Here is a 24,861-nt window from a genome sequence, read left to right as displayed (position 1 = left end):
CCGGGAGCAGGTGCGGGCGGGGCCGCTGAGGGAGGAGCCGCCCCTGGCCCGCGCAGGCGCCACCCCCGCGGCGGCCGCTCGCGCCCCGACTTCCTGAGGGCGGGCTGGCCGAACATGGCGCCGGGCCGCTGGCGCCTGGGCTGGCCGTTCCTCTGCGCTCTGCTCCTCGTAGCGCTGCTGGGTCCCGCCGTCTGCTTGTCTTCCACCTTCTACAGCCCCGGCGAGCCGCGGAGCAGCGTGCGAGTGCTGTGCGGCTCCAACTGGAGCCTGGTGTTGCAGGGCCAGTGGATGTTGGAGTTGTGAGTAGCGGTCGCTTTCCCGCCCGCCTCGGAGGCAGTATGGCCGGGGGGGCGAGGGGGGTTCCCTGCGAGGGGCGGGCATGGCCGGTGACTCCAGCCCCGCTGTGGGGAGAAGGGGGCCGGTCCGGCCTTCCCGCCCTGCAGAGGGGCCGCGCAGCTTCCCCGCCCCGGCGGTGCCTGCCCGGGGACGGCGTGAGGGAGGCAGCGGGCGGTGCCCGTGGTCCCCTCTGCCCGCCCTCAGCCGCCGGGCACACCCTGCACTCGGTAGGAATTGTCTGACAGAAGGAGCTGCCCCGCTGGTTCCCATACTGTGTGGGTAAGAGTGCCCATGGGTCACTCCAGACAGAGGGGAATGAGGGGTATGGAACGAAGGACATGGAGCTGTTGGAGCGAGCCCACAGCAGGCCACCAAGTTGATCAGCGGGATGGAGCACCTCTCCTTTGAGGAAAGGCTAAGAGAATTGGGTTTATTCACCCTGCAAAAGAGAAGGCTGTGGATAACCTAATTGTGGCCTTCCAGTACCTGAAGGGAATTTACAGGGAAGATGGGGCAAGACTATTGACAAAAGCGTGTCATGACAGCATAAGGGGGAGTGCCTTCAAACTGACGGATAGTTGGGTTAAATTGGATGTTGGGGAAAAAATTATGTACTGTGTGGATGGTGAGGCCTGGTACAGGTTGCCCAGAGAAGCTGTGGCTGCCCCATCCCTGGAAGTGTTCAAGGCCAGGCCGGTTGGGGCACTGAGCAACCTGGTCTAGGGTGTCCCTGCCATGGCAGGGGATGGAACTGGATGGTCTTCAAGGTGCCCTTCCAACCCAAACCATTCAGTGATTCTGTGAAGCAGTTGTCCCTCAGGTTCTTGTCCGAGTGTCCGCGGTTAAACGGGCCACTCCAGCCAGCTCCCCGCTGGGGAATAGTGTCCGGCATTGCTCCTTGTCCTGCTCCCGCATCAGGGGCTGGCACTGGGCTCTGTGTGAGCTCCAAGAGGGCCGAGTTCGGTAAGGAATATTTCGCAGCAGTAGGCTTCCGAAGCAGAATTACATAATATCCCAGCCTGCCTTCACTCCAAGCCGACTTGAGCTCGGAGTTCTCCTTCAAGGGAGATGGATCAGATTTCATTAACTTCTGACTGACTGTAGTGGTGTGGTGGATTTGCTCGTGCCATGACACAGTTCTTGAAATGCGCCCGACTTTTCTTTTTTTTTGTTGTTGGAACTGTCGCTCACCTGCTTGTATTTAGAAGGGGAAAAGGAGCTTGTGGGTTTTTTTTTTAAGATGGCAATGAGTAAAAAAGTAGTTTAAGTAGGCAGTGTAGTCACGTGGTACCTGTGGGCTGTGCAGCTATGAAATAGGATTTTATTGTGGCATGTGCGCTGCTCTGTGCAAGTGCTTGAGTTTGAAACAGTTTGAACATCTGAACTCTCTCTCCCTCCTAAGTAGTTAGCTAGCTACTTTTTAAGTTTCGGTTTGCTCTTGTATTTTGTTTATCTCTAGTCTCTTCTTAGCAGGATGGACTGTCAATTCTCTTAAGGTTTTAGTGCTCAGGATCCTACTGGACCCTGGTGTTAATCAGTGAATAGGTGGGAACAATCTTGAAACAGCTGATAGTGACCCAGGTGTACCAACTGTTGAGGTTGAGGATTTAGAATGGATTTTGTGTCTCGCTTCATTTATTGTGATCTAAAAGGTGGGGGGAAAATAAATTTGTTTTCTCACACTGCGAGATTATGTTTTAAATTGAAGTTTTTTCTCTTGGGATACCTTAGTCCCATGTGGAAGCAATCGTATAAAAGTTACTGATTCATACACAGGGTGATGAGTTTTAAGGAGGAAGATTATTTATGGCCACTCAAGGTTTTTATTTCTAAGAGAAAATATTTAAATAACTAGTGGTGCATGCCTCTGAAGAAGAAAAAAGAGAGGAACTGACTGGAATTAGAAGCGGTTGGGATAGCAAACAATTAAAATCATTTGGAAGCCTTTTCTCCTTTTGAAAAATTGCTCTTTGGTTTAGAGTGAGAGGTAGCTGACAACAGCGATGGTGGCAGAGTTGGTTTTGGTGTTAGCTGGGCATGGTACGTGTTTCTGCATTGCTTAAATGAGACTCAATTAATTTTATGCAGTGTTTGATGTGTGAAAGATCCTCGGGTCTCCATGCTATTTCCTGTGGTGCACTACTGGTACTTTCTGCTTTTCTCCTGAGGAGGAGCCTTTGTCTTTAATGAAGATGAAAACTCCATGCTGCTGGTGTGGAATTAGTGAGAGTTTGAGCTCGAGGATTGATTTTTTTAATGTTTTGCTAGGATAATCCGGTCCGGGTTTTCCCCCGATCCGCTTTCCGGATGAAATCCGGTCCGGGTTTTCCCCCATCCCTGCTCCCGGCCCTCATCCTCAAAATATCTCTAAGAGGAGAGGAGTAAGGGGGGAAATTCAGTTTTGTTTTGGAAGTGAAGCTGGGGCAGGGGTTGGAAGCAGTGAGTTGTTCGGTTACAGCCAGTGAGTTTTTCCATGGGCAGTAGCAGCTTCCCTCTTGCCTAAGTATTCCTGATAAGGCTTGTGGCAGAAACTCCGTGTGAGAATTTTCAGCCCAAGTGGCTTCAGTGAGGAGAACAGTGAACACAGACAAATCCGATTCTTGCAGCAGTTTCTATGCTGATGGATTTTGGCTTCACTGATTTTTATCTGGTTTAGAGCTGGTGATCCAGACAGGAATCCTGCATGTCAGTCCATGGATTCCTTCCATATTGTCTCAGGCTGCTTGGCAGGACTGCAGTAATGTTCAATAAAACCTTATTTGTTTGAAGAACCTCCTATTTATTTATAAGACCTTTGTTTTCCACGCAGTGCTTTTATTAATGCAATTATTACTATAGCATCCTCATGAAAAAAATAGTTATTTTCATCAACTGCTCTTTTGCAGCCTCCTGCCCTGGTAGGAACAGGTACAGCTGCTGTTTAATGTCAGTTTTTCTATTTGGTAAGGTGGAAAATCACTGTGTAATTCCACTTTTTTGTTGTTCCCAGGTGCACAAATAGAGAAACTTTAGTTTGAAATTACTTGTGTGTGGGATCTGTAGCAGGAATAGGATTTTTCTTCCTTCATCCCTCCTAACTGAGGTGTGTGTACTCGGCTGGCTTTTTGTAAATATTTGGTTATTCGTAGCTGGAAAAATTGCAGGCCCTGGAAGCGCTGCTGCATTTTCTTGATAAAAATGTTTTGGAGAAGGTTCTGTATCTGCCAGACATTGCACCATTTTTTGGATGTTGTTACTATCACGGCACACAGGTCTGGGCTGGAGTGCTGTGAGTGTGATGCTGGAATGAGCTGTGTTAAAAAGTTTCCCTACTTCGTTATCTCTAGTCTGTCGCTGTGAGATAATGATTCATTAATATGAGGAGTTTTCTTTTTGTCTTTAATATTGTGTCTGTTCGGAACACAGAAAACTTATTTCTGGTCTGTTTACTTAAAAGTGCATTTTACTGTTGTAAACAACACTTGTTCCGAGCTTGATTTATCTTAATTTAACATCCTCTTCTTTTTAAGTAAATTCAAACAAGCAAAGAAACAAAAAAATCCAGCCCATCAATGAACTTGTAGTCTTCATGCCTCTGGTTACAAAAGAAACTATTTATGCTCTTGGTGCATCTGCAGTACTTTATGTGCTTGTTCCCATATAGGGTGTTAAATGTTTTGATTCCCCTTTGTTTCAGCACAGACTTAACTGCTGTGTGTACCTGAAAAAGAATGCCTTAATTGTCCATTTTAATTCGAGCCAGGTGAAAATCAGGAGACAGGTTAATAGTCATGTTTCCAAGGCTAGCTTGTTATATTTATAGTATAGGCCCATACTTTTTACTTTTTCATTGTCATTTATCGTTAAACTTGCCCTGCTATCTCGTTGGACAGCTGACTGCAAGGGTTCAGCCCTCCCACCAACACCTTTTGTCTGTAATTTCAAGGGAATGTGTTTAAAATGAAGCTGAATGTTTTGGTATTTAGATGGCTTAATGCTTTTAATCAGTTGGCTTGAAATACTTTGTGTAAATAAAATCCCAAAGGATTTGCTAGACTATTTAACAATTGCTGTAAGTTAGGTTAGGAGTTGAATAAGATTGAGAATTTTCTGTCACTTAAGAGTGTCTAGTCTCTTACTTCTTCTTAGTATCCAGGCTTTTCTTTGTCCTATTCTGAACGAAAAGAAACCAAAACAACGCAAAACCCAATAAAACCCAAAAAGCCAGGGGAATAAAAATCAAGTTATCAAAACTCTGTTCTGGTTTTGAAGCCTCTGCAGCTCTGCTGGCTGGGTCCAGAGGAAGTGACCAAACATTTTATTTAATAACTGAACACACAGCTGAGTGCTGTGCTGGGCATTGGCTGAACAAGAACTGCAAAAATGTGATGGTGAAATACCCTCCTTTGTAGCAGAAACAAAACAGGCGCAGAAGGGGACATAAAAATATGTAGAATGATGGAGCTTAATCTGCTGAAGCTCTAAAAATTCACATAAGTTTTCATTGATTGGTTTGCTTTCTATTTTAAAAAGAATTTCTCCTTGTTTAAAAAAAAAGGCTTGTCTGGGTTGGAGGGGTTTGGCACTCTGCAGGAAGCTCCTTGTCAGCTTCCAGGGCTATGTTGTGGTGATACGGATCTGGGTAAATGACAGGGACCAATTTCTGTATCTTTAGCTGCCACCTGCTCTTTTGAAAAGTCATTAAAACTACACAGTTGATGCGGGACTTTTCTTTTGTTGGCATTACAAAGCTGCCTATCCTGCCTCAAGACCTATCTGTATTTAGAAACTGTCTTTTTTTTGTTCATTTTTTTATGCTTGTGAAATCTGTAGCAGTAAGGCAAAACTATTTAAAAGACTAAAAATAAGAACTTAATTCTGATACTGCTTTTACCATTCTTTTGGATACTGTCTCAACACTTTCACTGTAATTTTGATAGTACTCCCAATATGAGCTCCATCAAGCAGCTCGGTTTAAGCAAGTTTTGCTGTTTTTTCTTCAGCAAATACTCTCATGCCTCTATCCATAAGCTGTTTTTCCTTTTTCCTAGATTCTTGCAACTTGGTGAAATTGCCATTGGAGCAAAGTGTGGAATGGTACTCGGTGTTACATCTGTTCACTGATCCTGTTGGTAATGGTAGTGAAAAGGCAGATTAAAAGAGTCAGTTAAATGTACTTGAAAAGGAGTGAACTGGTGAATTCAGTAAGCAGCCAGGTACAAGAAGAGAGATAAGTGGCTTGGAGCTGGAAACTGTGTATCAGCACATCTTAGCAAAGTCGTTCTGTGTTTACTGATCTACTCGGGGTGATATGGCTGAATGGCACCTTTGCTCAAACTGGTTTTCACTTGAGTGAGGTTTTTTGTATTGCCTCAGTGAAGTTGTTGGTATTCGAAAGCCAAAGCTTGTTCTTTTGTGCTTTAGATCAGAGATAAATAGAAGTCAAAAGCAAAGTCTGCGTCTGAGAGGTCAAACTTTGCTTTTCAATTGCTTTCTTTATGCCCTCTGCAAAAAGCTTTAGGTATTGTAATGGAGTAGGAACAGGAGAAAACACCTGGATACTTGGAAATAGTGATTTTAGTCCACTGAGGTCAGTCGTCGTTGCAGTGATAGATGTTTGCTGCCTTATTTATGGAGGGCTGACCGTGTGTGAGAGCATTTCAGCTGTAAAACTGCTATGTAAGAGGTCTGGAAGCATCAGGACTGAGGAATATGCAGTACCTGCTTGCAGTGAATAGTTTGGCAGGGTCTCACTTTTAGCTATGTGGTGTTTTCAATCTGACTGTTGAATGATGAAGATCAGCAAATTGCCTTTTAATGTGTAACAGGCTACTGAAAGCTTACTTTCCTTAACCAAGCGCCCAAGTCTTGATTTAATTTCCAGTGAACTTTGATTTTTAACTTGGAAAGACCTTTTTTCTTGCCGCGCCTGCTTGCACTGCACCCTGTGCCCTCCAAGTTAATTGCGCTACCCCCTTGTGCACAGGGAGAAGAAAAGGGAGTAACAGCCCTAAATTTGGTGGTGTTGACAAAGTGCGAATTGTTTCCTGGCCTGTCTGGAGCATGGCAGAAGAAATTTGGTTACATCTGCTTTTGCCAGGGACCTGCTCTTGCATTTTGTGCCTTGAAAAGTAGCAAAGACTGGTTCCACAGCAGACATAGGGGTCTGCTTCCCTGCTCCTACAATTATATTTTTTTTCTAGGAATTTAAGCATGGTAGTTGTACCATAACTTCTGTGGAAATACGAATCAGCCACAGTTCTAAAGGAGTCATTAGAAGACTCTGTTGAAACGAAGTACTTCCGTCAGTCCTTCAGGGTGCAGAAGGTTTTTTGAAACTTTTGATAAAGATGATATAAGTGTCAAGTATTTTAATCTTCATAACTTAACCTCCCCTTACACTTTCTTTTGCATCATTTTAAGACTGAGAAAGAGACACAATTAAGCTTTGGTAATATAATTTTGTTATTTCCAGGAGGCAGTCATGAATTCCTTAATGCCTCAAATGCTGCACAACAAATGCAGACATGAAAGCTTCAGGAAAGTGCGGGTGTTGAGGTAAACAGCAGTGGTAACTCTTGCAGAAATCCGATGTGTATTGCAAGTTCTCTCTTGAACATGTGGGAACAGGCTGTTTCCCGGCTGGCAAGAATTGGATGTGTAATTTCAGGAATGTAAAGCAAGTATTTTAATCCTGATTGTCTGTGCCGATGTTTAGCTGGAGTGGCTTGGATCTTGTAGCATTGTATGGATCTATTGCCATCCCATGCCCAATACTGATATTAAAAATCAGGCAGCCAACAACTACAGCTTTTTGTGAAGTTCAGTGTTATGTCCTGTCACTGCTAAACTCTGACGTGGGTAGATTTTAATACTGCTTTGAACTAAAGGAAATATTTTCAATCATGTGACTGTTAGTCATGTGTATTGATTATTCCACTTAATTTCATTCAGGAGAAATTCTCATGCATGTCAAATGTAAATATAAATTTTGATGGGGTCTAAATTTCTATTCCAAAATCAGATTTAACAGGCTAAAGGATGTATTAAATTTCGAAAATCTCATGGTGTGAATTTGACACATCTAGACAAGCTGGATTTAGAAGACAGTCAAATTTCTGTCTTTCATTTTAGATCAACGTCAGCTGCATTATCTGATGGATGTTTGCAGTTTCTTATTTATCAGTCAAGCTCCTATAATAAAATAATCCTGTTTGTAAAGTACAGTATCTGTCAGACTGTTATTAAAAGCTCTCTACAAGCCAGCAGCACAATGGAGAGCAGCGCTGCATGTGAGACTTGTTTCCAGCATCTTTTTGAAAGATACTGAGGGTCTGTCTCTTGGCAGGATAAGATTTATGTCCTTTTTTTCGGATGCTTTCACACAGAATGATATTGACTTAAAAAGACAAGGTATGGGCTTTCACAGTTAGAATCACAAATTTCTAGTACAGTTAAAATAAGAAGTATTTTTAAATTGTGTCCTTTTATCTGCCAAATGACAAAATTTCCTTTTTTTAAATACAGGAGTATTTAAAAGTACAAAGCACTCAGAGTAAATTTAATTCCACCTCTTCTGTGAGAAATGACCTGTTTTACATTAAGGTTTATTGATATGAAACATCTGGGGGTGGCTGGGGATATCTCAGTCTGCAGCCACTAAGTAAGCATTCCTGCTGACAGCCAGAGAATAGGAATTGCCAGTCCCTAGGTCAGATAGCAGTGGTGGCAGACAAACCGAAGTAGTAGAGAACCTTGTGAAGGTTCCCAGTGGTGGTTTTGTGCTAAGGGTCTTGGACTCTGCCCAGGTGGGAATGTGTTTCTATGGTTTGCAATGGATGCGTGGTGGCATTTGTGGAACACTGTGACAAGGAGAGTGTCACTAGACTCACTGCTTTTGCTTTTAGAAACCTCCATCCCCGTGGTAAATCGGATTAAAGCCCATAAAGGTCTCTCCTCATTAGTAAAAGGCTAAGTCTGTGCATGGGCAATTGCCCCAGCTCAGTCACAGGCTGTAGCTACCAGTCCTGGTTCCCTTGTTCTGTGTCTGACAGTCCATGGCAAGCTGCACAAGTTTGAAGCAGACTTAGCCAACCAAGTTAGGCTAAAATACATAAAAGTGGAAAAAGGGGTTTTATCAGCAACTTTATCTGATATTATCCTTTCATATTAGCTGTTCTGTTTTCTGTTTGACATTACCAATAGGTGCAAAATTGGTTTAATTATTCTGATTGAGAGTGTAGAAAATTCAGCTCTTGAAACATGCACTCCTGTTTTTCTAAAATGAATCCTGGGAAAAAACATGACAGTAAGTATGAGCAGTAGAAATTTGATGTGTGCTCTTTTTAAGTCTCTAATGACTGCTATCAAAAAGGGCATGTTGTGATGTGTGGAGTAGTGGGCTAAAGCAAATGCAATTTTGGGAAGTTCTGAGGTGTGGGAACTCAATACAAAATGTTGTGATGAAGGATGCTGCTTCAGAGGGCAGCCTGGGTTCAATAATTCAGGTAGCTGCCATGGAAATGGATTTTATTTCCTGTGTAAATAGAATAAATCACAAGTGGTGAGGAATTTGGATATGAATTTCTCAAATCTGTGATTTGTTTTAATAATATGGGGAAGAACACAGGGATTGATAAAAAACTTTCTTGATTGTCTGATTCAGTAGACCTGATTAAGAAAAACTGTAGTTTTTTTCCTTTTGTGATTGATGTGTTTGTATTTTCTCTGTACGATAAATCAATTTGAGTGTCTTTAAGTGTAAGAGTATTAAAATATTGACACTGCCTTCCCCCTTTAGTTATGCTCCTTGGTGTCCAGCCTGTCAGCAGATTGAGGCAACCTGGGAGAGCTTTGCAAAGGAGAGCGAACGGCTCGGGATCACTGTTGGAAAAGTGGATGTCACTCAAGAACCAGGTATAGCATGAAACGGACTGTTTTAATAACAGCAATTATTCAGTATAAGTACCAGTTACTACTTATTAGGCTTCAAAGTCAATATAATGTTATCCACACTTTGCTTCTCCATACAGCCATATTTCTGAACTGAAGTTTATAAACTCAATTTGAAGGATTAAAGAATTGAGGGAGTGATCTGGCTTAATACTGAATTAAAAGAGGCTTATTCTCTATTTAAATCTTCTTCACTGGAAGCTGTTGCCTGTCTCATTCCTCCAACCTGTCTGCAGAAGATTCCATTCTGTAGCCTGCTGTTAGGAGAATTTCAGGGTATGGTAGAGGGAGCCTTCTTTCATTAAAGTTTTTAACCGTTTCCAACATGGTGCTGGTTTGTTGACTGGTTTAATTGTGGTGGTGTGTTATAATACAGATGTTACTGCTGTTTCCTGTTGGTGATGTGCATATGCAAATATGTTTATAAAAACACTTTTCCTAACTATTTACAGAGGCACAAGTGCAATCTAATTTATTCCTTTGGTGACTACTTCAGAGTTTTGAATGTGTCTTTGTACAAGAAATATTAATATTGTATAAACCTCTGCATCTCCTGGGAGTGCTCTGTGCTCGTTTGGGCTTTGAGGGAATAAAGGATTTTATCAGTAGTATCCAAGGACTGAAAGATGAGATGTTAGCAAAAGAAGGCCAAGCTTTTCTGTTTTTCCTTTTTGCTTTATAAAGCATGTGAAAAATGTGTTCATTTTATTAGTTGAAAACATGTTGAACAGATTTACTGTATCAAAACCCTTGTCTCAGAATCAGCAATCTAAGCTGACAAGAAAATGCCAGCTGTTCTAGACCTTGTGTAGGTTCATGTCTTGTTAAAAGTTCACAAGTATACAAAAATCTTGTATCAAAAAGCTGCATAAACTAATCATTATATAGTGTTATAAAGAGATGAGTTTTAATATTACCTTTCTAAAAGATGAAACCTTTTTTAAATAGATGTAAACTTAATACTTGAATTTCTAATGTTGCTGAGAGTCCTGATCCCCCTAAGCATGGCTAACTTCTGCTAGTGTAAGGACTGACCAAAACATGAATTTGTACCAAAGCTCATGTAATAAACCTACAGCATCCAGTTCAGCACTGAAAGCTGCAGGCATTTCTAAAACTAAGGAATGCTCAAACTGGAAACCAAACGTTTGTTACATATTTGACCTTTGGTGCTGATGTAATTTGGAAGATACATGAGTTTCTATGGAGCTTTCCAAAGTTACTGAGGTATTTTTACTATGGGCTTTGCATCAGCCTTTCAGTTGTTGTGTTTAAGTGCTCTGTCTCCTTTCTTGCTTGCACAATGGTACTTTAATTAGTCTTAGTTATGTAACCCCTTCATTGAATTGAAAGTAGTCAAAATGTGTTAAATTAGGGGAAAACCACGAGATGAGTGCAGTTACATAAAATTGCACTTCCAAACCGGCAGGAGAAAGTGGCCATTCATGGTGCTTAATTGCAGGAGATGCCTGAAGAATAAACCCACCGGAGCCTTAATGACTTCACAGCAGATTTCAGTCACTTGATGTTCCAGCCTTAAAGTGCTTCCTATTGCCTCATCTTCTCCATTGAAACATTCAGTATGGAACAAGCAAATAGTGGAGATCCTTCTGGATCCTTAAGTTCTGCATATTTCTGGTGCCTTTTTAAAGCTCCCAATCACAACATTTACCTCTGAATTTGAAACAAGACTTCATGGATCTTCTGTGTCTTCTTTGAGTAGTTAGCTGAAAGCAGCTGGAGTTCTAGATGACATCTCTATTCTCCCTACATTTTTGGGGCGTGCATGTGCAAATAGAAGATTTTTTTATTATTATTCTTGATTAGCTGTTTTCATAATGGATGTCAGTTTTTGATTTGCAAACAGAGACAGATGCCTAACTGTATTTCAGATTGAACTAGTAGCCAGTTCAAGTTTGTATTAAACAGGCACCAAAACGATTCAGTGTGTTCTTAAATTTTGTAGCTGACTCACATCTGGTTTTACCAATCTAGGGAGGTGCCTTAGATACCGGCAAACCTCCGCCTAAAGCGGAGGGGATGCTTAGATGTATTTCATAACTTTTAGATCTCAGTGTTGCTTCTGAGGTGTTCACCCTAGGATAGGCCACAGGTAAGAGGTTTGAGCTGTTTTGTTTCCTTTGCCTGAGTGGTGTTTGTAAGAACTTCAGAGAGCCTTTCAGTGTTCCCACGACTTTCTCTGTTCTTAAGCTAATTATGTTCTTTATGACTCTCCACCCAGTTTTCCTTGTGCAGCTGTGCTGTCTGCTTTATTCATTCTGCTGTTACACTTGTGGGTTTGTTTGCATTATATCTCCTTGTGCTGGCACAACTTTGAGCTGTTTCAGAAAGTTTTTCATCACCCTGCCTCTTGTAGCAATAAAGGCAGAGAAAAAAGCCACAACCCTTTGATGCCTATTCCATAGAGGAATTCAAACTAGGGAAAACATTACCACTGAAACTTAAAAATACCTGGCTTATTTCAGTATGGCTCATCTTTGTCTCTAAAGGCAGAAACCCTCTTGCTACAATACTTTTCCATGGCTAATCCTGGTGCCTAGAGCTGTTTGCTTTATTGAAGGCTGAATAAGGCCTTCATTTCCCAAAAGATTTTCACAGAATTTTATAAAAGGCAAAGTTAAATAACTGTACTCTTTACACTGGTACTTTATATCAATTGCAGTTGCTGGCTGTAGGAATTCAGCTCTTTCTAATGGACTATGGAGTGCATCTAATGCTGGGCTGGTCCAAAACTTCAGCTGGGTGCAAATACTGATGAGACAAATCCATTGATGAGGAAAACTACCTCTCAGTAAACATTCTTCAAGCTAAACATTCTTCCTTAATTTGTTACCAATATTTAGTATCTGTTCCTGTTTGTAGCATATCTGAAGACAAACTGTTAACCTGTGTTTACAAAACAGTGGTGAAAGCTGTGCAGCCTGCTGCTCTCTAGTCTAAAATACAGATCTATAGGTATTTATAGATAAGTCAGAATGCTGAGAAATTTCAGTGTTACTGATCTGTTTGTGTTGTCTTCTTCCCTTTCTAGGCTTGAGTGGTCGTTTCTTTGTCACAACACTTCCTACAATCTACCAGTAAGTGTGTCATACTGGAAACTGCAGCTATTGACTCCTACTTGTCACTTGATTTAATCTGTAAATGAAATGTGGGGGAACATGAAAGAAGAGTGACTTTCGATTTCAGCTCAGGTTATTGTAGCTTTGGTTGCATGATAAAATCCTTATCTGAGGCTTTTCTTTAGTTTAAGCGACTTTACTAAGTTTCCCTGTTACCCATACTTATTAAAAATGGACCAGAGAAGACATTTGCTGTATCTCTTCTCCAATGAGATGATATCATCCTTAAAATATTGAACTCTTCATTAAGTCAGAGCATTATGAATCATGCAGATATACAAACAAATACATATATATGTAAACTTTTAATTCTGTGTTGTATTTAGAAATGGTTTGTTTGTTAACCTCACGTGCTTTGTGTAGTGTATTGCATTTACAGTAGTGCCAGAGAATATTTAAGAAAAATAGCATCTTTATAAATGGCAAAAGCTCATGCTGTTTAAAAACTGGGATTTTTCCATCATGGATTACAGTTCCTAAACATTCAGCTCCCAGCAAGTGAAATCTATAATGTATGTGGGGGTTTTGGCTGGGGGCTGTCTGTGCTGATGGGAGTTTGTTTTGTAGTGCCAATGATGGAGTGTTCCGCAGATACCGCGGCTCCCGGACCCTGGAAGATCTTCAAGGCTACATCTTAGAGAGGAAATGGGAAGCTGTGGAGCCTGTAGCAGGATGGAAGTCTCCCTCTTCTATAGTGTAACACTTGGCTTTTATTAACAAGAACTATGTTTTGTAGCTCATTATTCATTAAGGGTCTTGTGTTGACAGTTTAAAGACAGAAGGCCTTTATTCCCTAGACTTGCAGGCTTTGCAGAAGCAATCAGTATTAACAGCCTGATTCCCAGCTTCTCACCTTTAAAGTCAGTTTATTTTCTGCATTTGCTTTTGTTTGCACTTGCTAAGGCTTGTTTATGTCATCTTTGAAAAGAGATTAAGAAAAAAAAATGCAGCCAGTGAGCATTATGTAAAGTGGCATTTCCAATATCTGCTGCGGCCTGGAATCAAGCGTGTGTTTATGTAGATTATTACTTCCTGACTTCTGGCTACTGGGCAGCCTTCAGCTTTAAGGATTTCTTGTTTATTTATTTACAAGAGAGTCTTTTGTCCCCCTTTGGAATACCAAACAGTGTAGTGCTTACAGAATACGTAAGAATTTGTTTTCAGGGAGGTGGATTTGCTTAGAAATAGTGTAGAAAGCTTGCATGACAGGATGAACTAAAGATGTGAGTGGCCTGCAGTTCATTCTGGCTGAAGCTATTGTGTGTAAATTCACAAAAATCCGGAGAAGGCCCTTATTTTTCATGTGAGAGGGAGGAAGAGCTGTAGGATGTTTAGGAATGGGGAGAGGAGCTACAGGGCTACTGTGAACCTGTCCTTCCATTTCCTTGTTTTCCAGGATGCATGGCATGGCAGGGCTGTTTCACTTCTCAGGATGGATCAGGGTAAGTAACTGCATAGTGTTTCCCATACTCCCTTTTTATGTTTAGAATAATAATATGTTTAAAAGTCAAAACGTAACTGAATATTTTTATTATCCTTTTATGAGAGTTAATTTTGCCTTACATCTACTGCACATTGGTTGTATGATATCTTTGCACTCTTAAGTCTGTAGTGCCAGGGTTCTATGCCAACTATGGCAGCTTGATTGTAAAGATTGTCATCCATAATGAAAATACTGATTGGAATGAGATAATCTTCAAGGCTATAAAGTAGCTTTTTGAGAGCTGCTGCAAAAATGGTTGTAAACAGCAGCAATATGTTAAATATCTACCTTCTCTCACGTCATGCTATTCCTAAAGATGATCCCCAGGTTCATTTTCAGAGTTGTGAATGAGGCTCCTCTGCAGTTTGTTTGCATTGTGTATTGCACAGAAGGGAGGGCAAGGGGGGTATTTTTTAGTAATAATTTCTGCATCTGGGGTTCAAACTGACAACACCATTTGCACAGGAACATGATGAATTTGGATAATAAAGTGATTATCAGAAGTAAAGGAGAAATGCTTAGCTATTCTGAAGTGTGCTTTAAAATATCAAAGCATATTTTACTTTAAAATATTTCAAGATGCTTTCATTTGGGAGCTATCCAGGTTTTTCCGTGACATCCAAATACTGAGAAATTTCAGACCTTTCTGGTTTTGGTCAGAAAATATCCTCTTAAAACCTTTGAGTGTCACTGAGATTGAGAGACTGTATTTGATTGCAGCAAAATATATTATTTGTGTAAAATGTGCTTCAGAAAAGAAATGTAGTTGAGAGTTAGAACAGTTTGTATCACTTCTATTGGGCATCAAACTAACACAGAATCAAGCAGAGCTCTGAGTTGTGTATCTTTGATTCTTTCACTGGGTAATATTTACTTTTTATAGCCTTCTGGTGTTTCTCTTCCATGGTTGCCCGGTACTGGTGTTGTTTTGCTGTAGTTTCCTTCCTGAAAGATTAACTGTTCTGGGAAGAAACCTGTAATTTGCTTTCCACTTTGAATATTTCAGCTGTACATTTCCTCACTCCGCCTGCTCTGCTGCCTTATGCTTTAATAAATACCGGAAGATGTTCTGACATTTAAAAGAAAACTCTTGGAATCTCTGTATTTAAACTCTTGTAAATGTTGATTGCGGTTTGTTTTGAAAGAGATTTAATGTCATAATTGACTTCCTACCAGCTCATCTGACTTGATGTGCTGCTTGATTCAGCCAGTTGAATTTGTAGGTTTGAGGAACAGACTAGAGTTTGAAAGAAATCTTAATACTGCATTTGGATTGTTTTATTTAAATTTAGAAGTGAAATCATTTATTCAGTGTATGCCTAGAGTGTGTGGGTCCTTTTAAGAGCTAAAAAGCTTCAGTAAGAACTAAATGGCTTAATTCTACTTAATGAAGAGTTGGCACAGAGAGATCAAGGATGTTGTGATACTTTTCCTGTCACCTCTGAGGCTCCTCATACACCCATCTGCAGTAAGGTTGTGTATGGCATCTGTAATGCTGAGCGTCTCAGGGAGAAGGAATTGTGCATCCTCTGCTTAAAAAGCCTTTTAATGTGAACAGATTGGTACAAAACCCCAAGATTTAATGGTGTCAAAAGGAGAAGACTTCAGTATAAATACTGTTAAATGAAAGGTCTTAATCAGACAGCAATTTATGTAATGGTGTTGGCAGTAGGACTCCTAAGTGGTTTTAGGTATGAAGTTGCTAAGTATTTTCTTCTCATTTCCAGCAAATTCATAACTACCTCACTGGCACTCTTGGAGTTCACGTTTGGATTTCCTATGCCATCTTCATCTTGGCTACCTTACTGATTGGCCTGTTCCTGGGTTTGGTAAGAAAACACATTATTTTTTTTTTTCCAGTTAACTAGAACTCTTGCTGTGCATAAACATGTGAAAAAAATAAAACCAACTTTGCTCATAAGATATACTTAAATATACCTTGCTTTAATAATACATTATAAAATACTTATATCTCTTCCCTGATATCCAGAATGTGTTAAAGTGGTTCAAAGCTGTCCCAGGGAGGTTTAGGCTGGACGTTAGGAAGCAGAGCGTGGTCAAACACTGCAACAGGCTCCCCAGAGGAGGTGGTCAGTGCCCCAGGCCTGTCACTGGTTAAGAAGCATTTGGACAATGCTCTCAATATAAATCAGGTCACCTTCTACATAACTCCGTGCTTCAATTTAGATTTGTTTTGTCCCTCCACTAAAATGAGAGATTCTTGATTGGTCTTTTTGTATCTAAGACTTAAGGGTTGAATGTGTGTGGTCAGAGTGGATCAAGACTCCAAATTTCTGAGAGCACAGGCTTTGTGGAGAGTTTTATTAACCAGAGAGGAATTGGTTTTGTAGGAGTCAGCAATGTAAGGGTACTGCCACACTGTTACTCAAAGTCAAAGGATAAAAATATTTTTTAAAGCTTTGAAGATTTGGGGGGTTTAAGTTCAGATTAGTTGCCCGTTCCACAAGTGCATTCTGCAACTGCAAGAATGGTTTAAACAGTTCTGCTAGTTACTGGTTTAACCTGCTGCTAAGTCACTATTCCTCACAGGAAGAGTAAAGCTTGTTTCTGGGACTTGGATCTCTGCCCTTCAGCACAAATATTAGTGAAATAAAGAAAAATTTTGAGAGTGTTTCTCAGTAGTACTGGGAGGTGATTTCAATGCAGTTGAAATTTGAATTTAGGCAAAACCACATTTTTATACATGATGTGCGTACGGAATTGTTGTATACAAGCAAATGTTTTTGTTATTCATTTTCAGCAGCTGCGTTTTTCTAGATGATAGATTTTCACCAAACGAGTGCAAATCCAAGTTAGTATAACTAGGAGCAAGTGAATATCATGTTTTAAAAGAAACTTTCCTTCTTACTCCTTCACTAAAAAATGCCCAAACTGAAAAAATCTGAAGTTAATCTCTCAGCTCTTTCCAAAAAGCTTTTCAATGATTGAAATATATTTCTTTCACATGGTGTCAGCTCTCTCTTTTTCTTTGCACTATTCTTAGCATGTGACAGTGAGGCACAAACGTCTTCCTTGCATTTTGAGTGTCCTTGTTCTGTGCTGGGCTGGTTAAATAACAAGCACAAAAGGTGGAACACACATCTGTATTGGGGAGCTGGGGGTAGGAATAGGATAACATCCTAAAATACAGAAAATCTTGACCAATATTTTTTCATAGATTTTCAAAAAGTAAAAATCCTCAGCTGTGTTCTGAAGTGTTCTTCAGATGCAAGCAGTGTCAGTACTGAATAAATTTAGGAAAGTAGGAGGCAGAAAATGGGTAGTAGAAAGCAGGGAATGCTGGTTAGTACACACTGAGAAAGCACTTTTTTCTGTGGTTTTATTTAGCTCTTATCTCTAAGCAAGATAATACAATTTTGTAAATTCTATTGTGTTTATCTATCTAAAAAAGAATGAGTGCAGGGACTCTTGCAATTGCTAATAAATGCCTTTTTTATTATTGCTAATAAATGCCTTTTTCTTTTCCACAGATCCTGGTTTTGATTTCAGACTGCCTTTGCCCAACCAAGTCAAAATACAGAGCTGAAACACCTGGTAAGAGCTCTTAAGGGGGTGAGGTGCTGTAGTTTAAAGTGTAAATTTGTAGGAGGGAGGGCAGTACACTGTTCAGACCTTAGGTGTGTACCAATAATCCAGGAGCCAAGTAAAATTGGTTTGTCTTTGGTTTGTAACTTGGTGGAACAAAATGAAAGCCTGTCTGTGCCTGATATGCAAGGAAAATAAATGGAAGTGGAGGAGAAATACTGCTGAAGGTTTAATGAAATAACTGAAAGATAAGGAAAAGCTTTCAATCACAGGACCACAGAATGATTCAGGTTGGAAGGGACCTTCAGGATCATCTGGTTCCAATCCCAGTTGGAATAATAATCCTAATCAATAATAATGTTCATCAGTATTTCAGAGTATGTCCCTGGTGATGCAACTTTAAAAGGCATTGTTGTGAGATTCAGTCTAACTGCAGTCTCTGCTTTGTTTAGAAGAAGCAATTACCAAGGATAACGTGGAGAACGCGGCGTTGGAAGAGCCGGAGGAGGCTGCAGAGCTTTCCGCAGATGAGGCGGAAGAGGCTGTAGATGTGAAAGATCTCTCAGATGGAGAAGATGCAGCAAATTCAAGTGCTGATGAGTTGGAGGAGGATTTACCACTTGGAAAAGAATCAGGGGAAGAAGAAATGGAAGACTTAAGTGAACAACCTTTAGCTGAATCAGAGACTGAAAGCACAGTGAGACAGCGGAAAAGTCAGGGGGCTGAGAAGGAACTATAGTTTTCCCATTGGTGTATTTTGTACACTTGGACCAAAGAAGTGTCAGACCCCCTGAGGGTCTGAAGCTGGAGCTTACACTTGATTTGTCATTGGTGTTTACGCAAAGCTCTGCTCTGCCAGCAGGCTCCTCTTTTTTTAAGCTTAGTACTTGCTTACTTTCTTTGATAAGCACATTGGCTGTGTGTTGTGTGACTTTAGCTGTGACAATCAAAATCAGTGTCTTATCTGTTCCATGTCCTCTCAGAGAAAAAAGGGGGTGTCAGCCTCAGTTCACCAGCTGTGAAATGAGCACTGTGTGTGTGTGTGTGTCCCTCTAAAGACTGACCTGGGCAAGATCAGGACTTTTAACTCCACAGTAGCTTGGCAGGACTGTGACTTTTCTTCTGAATGTTGATTGTTCCCAAATGCCACAGAAGCACAGAGACGATTCACTAGTGAAAGGGGGCACCTTACTGGTCTTCTATCAAAAATGTTGTGTACCATGGGTTTGTTTTTACCACTTTCAAGCACCTTTCTCTTCCATTTCTATTCATGTTTGTTTTGGAAGTTGATCCTGCAGCTCACCCCCAGATGTGTCAGTTTTTGGTGATCCTGAGGCTGTCTGTGCAGCTTGAGTTGTTTGAGCAAAGGAGCTGGGGTAGTTAAAAACCTCAGGCAGAAAAGAGAGTGGCAGCTAAATGTTTAAAATATGTTGGAACTTTTAAAAGGTTTAAAGGAAATTGTTTTGGTCAGGGGAAATTTTTTTTCTTTTGGTAATTTGTTCCTATCAGGAGATTGTAGCAGGAAATATTCACTTTGGAGTCAGTAAGTTGTATATTTCTTGCCAGTACAAGCTTGTCACATGCAGTGCTATCCTGCCATTTCCACCTTGGAATGCTTCTGGCAGAACTCTTAACTGCTCTAGTGATGTTATCTGAAGAGGCACTTAGGGTTTTACCTTTGATCACTTTTCTACTTTTGGAACCATCACATTGGGAAAAGAGAGGGGCACAGGTGGGTAGTGGGGAGAAGCTTTGGGTTTTGCTTTTTATATCAGAATAAAAGTGTGTGTTGGACTGTGTAAAGTGAAAATGGCTTGTCAGGTAAACAGCATTAGGTGTGGTTAGACTTGGGTCATGAAACATATGAGTGTATCACTCCTTTGGGTTAATATATAAGTCTTTTTTGGGAAGGAGTACCCTCAGTGAGATCCTGTGTGTTCCTGCTTTGTTGATGTATGACTACGAGCGTAAGATGTGTCCTAATCTTGATATTATTAAAAAAAAAATATATATATATATTGCATAAACCTTGCTAGCATGCATGAATTTCATCTTGTTCTTCAAGAATGAAGAGTAGTCAGAGATGAGATCATCTCTCACTAGCAGAGAAGTTGCAAGTGCAAAATGATGGTTTCCTTTGAGACTGAGATTAATAGGGCCAATTTGTGTTGAAAGCTGTTTTGTTGTTGTTTAATGCTCATAAAGAACAGATTTGCTAAGAAAGCTCAACTTTCCCATCTATGTCCTGTCACATATGTTTTGAAACTATGTTAGAAACTTTGCATTTGTCTGTTAGAGCTCCTCAAAGAAGAAAATTACACTGCATATCCTGAATTTGAAATATCTTATGGAATACTCCCAGTCTGGAGCTTGAGTTCCATATAGTGGACACCTGTAAATGTGCTTTCACACAGGTGAAAACATAGACTTGATAATATCTATACATTGCACTATCTTGAGAATAGTTTGTGGTGTTTGGGTGTTGTCCCGTGTAACTGAGCAATTGTAAAGCTGGCAGGCAGCAGAACTCAGCAGTAGGTGAGGCACACAGCAGCTTTTTGAAAGCTAACTTCTATCTGCAAAAATCAAGAAAACTCTGTGGCCACTGCAGTGTGAAGGGAAGAACTGTGCACTTGGAAGACAGTAAGGTGTTCTCACAAGAGTTGGATTTCCCCGTGGTGTCTTTGGATTTCACAAGCAAACAACCCACAAATGGCACTTTGTCCTACAAGGCACGTGGTTTGTGAGGATCTCTCTGTGGGAGAGATCAGAAGCCCCTTTGTGTGGTGTGTCTGAAGTGTCTGCTCACATTTCCTCTGTTGTTGCATGTCACAGTTGGGTTTGGGTTATTTAAACCGAAGATAGGAAGTGTTTTCCATCATGATAGACTGAACTGTGAGATCACTGATGAGCAGGGATTAAGTAAGCAGGCAGTAGGCGACAGCAGTGTAGATCTGTCTTTCTTTGGAGAATCTGGAATCTGGAAATGAGCTTGGTCAGGCTTCTAAGGGTTCTTGAACATAGGATGAACATTGTTGTTCCTGAGTTTGCGTTAATAAAGTCAGGAGTGCGTTTGACCGTATTTGACATGTATTGGTGTATCTTATTATAAAGATCACTAAATTGTGAGTAAGGCTTTGCATAGAAAAGGTGATACTGTGCAACCACTGATCTCTCTGACTTAATTTTACATTTGTAGGACAATTATTGTCGTGTGGTACTGGAGATACTCATTTTTGATTAATGTTTATCTGGAAAACAGCAAGCAGCTGTAAAGGCTAAATTTGTGTTTAACAGAAAAACTATTAGCTGTAGAAGTGTCATGTTAATATACCTTCCAGGATCAGGTTTTTTTCCACTAAAACACATTTTAATTGAATCATTTGAGTAGTGCTAATTAGACTGTTACAATAGTATTAAACTTGGTGTGTTTCCAAAAAGTCAGGATCAACCTTTTGTGCAATCTGGGTGTTCTGTTATCTCTGTTCTGTAAGGATTAATCATAAAGAAATGGAACTTGTTCTTGCAACCCCAGTATAGACAAAAGGGCCTTGGAGAAGCTGCTGCTGGCACTGTTCAAAATGTTTTGATGAAGGATAGGCCCTTAAAGCTTGTGAACTAGAGCCTGTGTGTCAAAATTAATTTAAGATTGTTGAGAAGCAATTTAAATATCAATTGGGCTGCATGCCACTGGAATGGGAATTCTTAACAGCAAGTCATGAAAAAAATCTGGCATGTTCCTTTTTCAAGAGGCTGGCTATCCATCCAGCATTCCAAACCTCCTGTCCTTGGGATCTGTGTGAAACTTCTATGCATGTCTTGGAATGCTCTGTCTCTACTGCCCCCGTGGGGGTGGCATGTGTTATGTGGGCGTTCTTCCTGGAAATGTTACACAGGGTTGTCTGTTACATGAAAGTGTTGCAAATTTATACTTATGCATATTTTTACTGAAATGCCACATAAATTTTGTATTTATGATCTGCTTGGAGTCATTTTCATTTCCTCGGTGCGGAGTTGGCTCATCTGTGTTGTTAACGAAAGGTATTTTTTTTTATATAATGCTGATCTTCCAATTAATCATAGAGGTTGTGACTTGTGAAGATTCCTTAATCTTTAAAAGTAACCTGGGCATCAGTGAAGTGTTTCCTTTTGGAGGGTTTTCCTGCAGTAATCAGGGCTCTCAGAGCTACAAAAGGTAGCTGGAGCTTGGTTGCTGCGCAACAACATAACTGAACCCTTAAAGGCTTTACCTTTACCTCCATATGAGGTAGTTCTTTACCATCCCTGGGAAATGCCCTAACTCTGCCAAAGCTGTGCTGACTCCCTCTGGGATTTGGAGGTCGGCAAGGAGACATGTACAGACCTAAATGAGCCATCCTCAGGTTGTGGCTCACATTCCAGGCAGTGCTGCAAGAATAGGCTGTAGGGGCAGCTGTGCTGGAGGGAGAAGAGACTGCCAGGAACCGTCGCTGCGACCTCCTTGGATGGTGTGAACTGCCACTGGATCTGGCACCTGGATTCATTCTGCTCAGGTGAGTTACCTGAGCTGCCTCTCCCTGTGAACAGAGCAGCTGCAGGGCCTGGGGCCATTTGCCATTCACTTTGGTTTTCTTCTTTTCCACTGTGTTCATTTCCTAATGCAAAGTGGAAGCTGGAATGGTATCAGATGAAGCTTTGTGAGCATTTTGTTTGCTGTTTCATCAGCTGCTTCTTGTTCTCTTCTGTGACGTGAGAATATGAAATCTTCTCAATGAAAACAGCATGTGGAATACTGCAGGCAAAATCTGATCAGGTTTTGAAAATTACTTTGGTTAAGCAATTGGAGAAATCCAAGCTCTAGTTTTGTAGAGGAAATACTGAAGATATCTGGTGGCTGAACTAAAGTGGTAGAAAAGCTTGGTTTTTCTGTCTAGAACTGGACAAGTTCTGGGAATGCAGCTGCCTAGCAGTGTGTGCTGTCATTCCCTTCCCTACTGGGGAATAAGTTGTGTTTCACTTCAGTGAGCACTGTGATGATTACTTATTTTTAACTAAACGTCTTCATTCCTCTCCCATTAGAAAAACACTTAAACCACTCAGTTTTTACTTTCACTTCATCTTTCCTGAGGAGAAAGGAAAGCTCCATATTTAAACATACAGGGGATTTAGTTATCCTAATATTTTAATTTAAATTTCCATTTTATATGGAAAAGTTTTTTTTATGGCTCATTAGAATTTCTTGGAGCCTGCTGGTACTTCAGACTTTTTATATCTGTTAATCTGGATTCCAGGGGAGTGTGGGAGCTGAACCTGGGCACCATGGATTTTCCTGGCACAGGCTGTGCCAGTGCCTCACGTGCTTGCAGAGGATGCAGAAAGGACAGTGGCTATTCCAAGTGTCAGTCCCACATCAGGAAATTAAAAGATCACCCTTGATAAGGGCACTTTTTATGTCTTTGTTGCTGTGGCTGGGGGGACAAAAGTAACACAGATCTTCTTTGTGAATCTGCCATGGACTGGTTTCATTGTATTTGGAATCATCCAGCTCCTCCCAGGAGAATCAGTCCTCTACTCAATGCTCCACTCTTCTGCCATCCCAGCAGCCTCCAGACTTCCCAGCTGACTTCCCAAAGCAGACATCCAGGGGCCTGCTCCAGCCACCTGCTCGCTGCTGAATGGCCAAGGAACTGTCCTCATCCCTGCAGCATCCATTGGTTTTGACTCCCATGGTGGAGTTGCCAGATGGCTGCTGGGGTAAAAACCCCACAAATATTTTCTGTTGGTTCTTCTGACTGACTTGGAGGGGACAAGGTGAATTGGTCCAGCTTTGACTGATGTGAGATGCTATCCAAAACCACTCTAGAAAATGGGTATTTTATGACTTTATTTGGAGAAGTTGCGGGGAATTTGGAAGCCAAAATAACTCTTTTACTTATGTAAGGTACTTGATAAAACAGCTTTGCACAACAGTCTTGAGGAATGGGCAATGGCTTGAACATTAAAATACTTGAATTCTATGCTGCAGTTAACTTTTCCAGTAAATCTTTACTTCAGTTAACTGAAGGGATAAAGTCCCAGCTGGGTCATCTTTCCCCTGCAGAGGTTTTAGTGTGCTGACAGGAGGCTGGTGGTGTTGTCTCTCTGATCCTGCAGCAGGACACAGGTTCAGACTGGAAGGCTGTGCACAGTCTCCCTTTCTAGCAATTAATGGACATCAGGACAAGCATGTTGTGGTTTTCCTCTGAAGTCTTTCTGGGTTTTGCCAGTAGAGCTTTCTAAGCCACAAGTTGTGTTTCTGTTCAATAACCCTCTGTGGGGTTTTTCATCTGGAATTTGTGATTGACCTTTTTGAACCACAGTGAGAAGTTTCCTTTGCAGAGCCTGGTTCAGCTGAGCTCCAGGTGTGACACCGTTCTCTGTTTGTAGTTCCTGCCAGAGGAACAAGGCAGAAGCAGGAGATGTGGGATGGGATGTTCACACTACCCTGACTTGGTTGGGTTTTTTGACATCGACTGTGGCAGTGAGGTTTGTGTGGCTGCTTGGGCAAGCTCTTTGCTGTTCAGTCAGATGTCATTCCTTGGCTCCAGGGTTAAAGGTCAAACAGCTGATGCCTCATTAAGCAGCCAGGTGAAACCTCATCCAGAGAAAGTCATTATAATGAGGAGCCAATTACTTGGAGGGAAGCTCTGTGCCTTGGTGTCAGGTGTGCTGGGGAGACCTTGGCATTACATTTCATATTTTCCTCAGTTTTGCTTCCCTTGTGCTGATCCTGGCACCTTCCACCTCACCACAGCTCAGCAACTGGCCAGCATGGGAAGTGGTGGATCCTGCTGCAGGCTCCAGTTCTAGCTGGATCCCTGAGCTCTGTGGAGCTTCCCAAGGTGTGTTGGCTGGATTGCAGCAGGAATTCAGTGATCCCAGAGGGGCCTAGGGATGTGACAGGCACATTTAGAAGGATCCATAAAGGGTAAGCAACTTCACAACAGGGGAGGGAAGAGGAGCTTTTAGCCCAAGTGGCAAATAATGACCAGTAAAGTAAATCACCAATATCCTGTGAATGTGGCAAAGAAGCAGGTAAGTGGAAAGAGAAGTACCAAGGTGGGAAGAGTTTTGAAGAATACAGACACTATAGAACAGGGAGAGGGGAACAGTGGTGCAACACTATTGTTGCCTCCAGAAATATTTGCAACCTCCCAACATGAAAACCCTTTGAGTTCATGAAGGTTGAGTTCAGCTGCACATATTAAAATGTTTGGCTATCATGCAGCACTTTCTGTCTCAGGCTCCAGGAGAAATACCTGTTTTTAGCACAGATGATGCAAACTTTAAATAAATGCAAGCAGACGTGTCCCCAGCTTTTTGCTGCGAGCGCAGTGAAATGCCAAGGTTAAAGCAGTTTGCATTTGAATTGTTTCTGACACTGATATGTGACAAATGCCTTGTGGT

General features: G+C 41.2%; 1 protein-coding gene across 1 annotated transcript; it reads left to right on the top strand.

The window, feature by feature from the left end:
- Positions 1-99: 99 nt before the first annotated feature.
- TMX4 (thioredoxin related transmembrane protein 4) lies at positions 100-21,414 on the top strand. The gene is made up of 8 exons (XM_069008953.1): positions 100-299; positions 9,116-9,231; positions 12,320-12,365; positions 12,975-13,103; positions 13,804-13,849; positions 15,618-15,719; positions 17,382-17,445; positions 17,889-21,414. Exons 1-8 carry the CDS (start codon positions 115-117, stop codon positions 18,173-18,175), a joined length of 975 nt encoding a protein of 324 aa, XP_068865054.1. The 5' UTR covers positions 100-114; the 3' UTR covers positions 18,176-21,414.
- Positions 21,415-24,861: the final 3,447 nt, after the last annotated feature.

The sequence above is a fragment of the Aphelocoma coerulescens genome, chromosome 3 (genome assembly GCF_041296385.1).
Source record: "Aphelocoma coerulescens isolate FSJ_1873_10779 chromosome 3, UR_Acoe_1.0, whole genome shotgun sequence".
Classification (NCBI taxonomy): Eukaryota; Metazoa; Chordata; class Aves; order Passeriformes; family Corvidae; genus Aphelocoma; species Aphelocoma coerulescens.
The sequence above is the reverse complement of the archived record's forward strand: the minus strand, read 5'-3'. Positions and strand labels throughout refer to the sequence as shown.

Excerpts from the sequence above, each read along its gene's own strand:
- TMX4 (XM_069008953.1), top strand. The coding sequence starts at position 115 with ATGGCGCCGGGCCGCTGGCGCCTGGGCTGGCCGTTCCTCTGCGCTCTG. Across the intron at positions 300-9,115 it reads GGCCAGTGGATGTTGGAGTT|TTATGCTCCTTGGTGTCCAG; the intron begins GTGAGTAGCGGT and ends TTCCCCCTTTAG. Across the intron at positions 15,720-17,381 it reads TTGGCCTGTTCCTGGGTTTG|ATCCTGGTTTTGATTTCAGA; the intron begins GTAAGAAAACAC and ends TCTTTTCCACAG.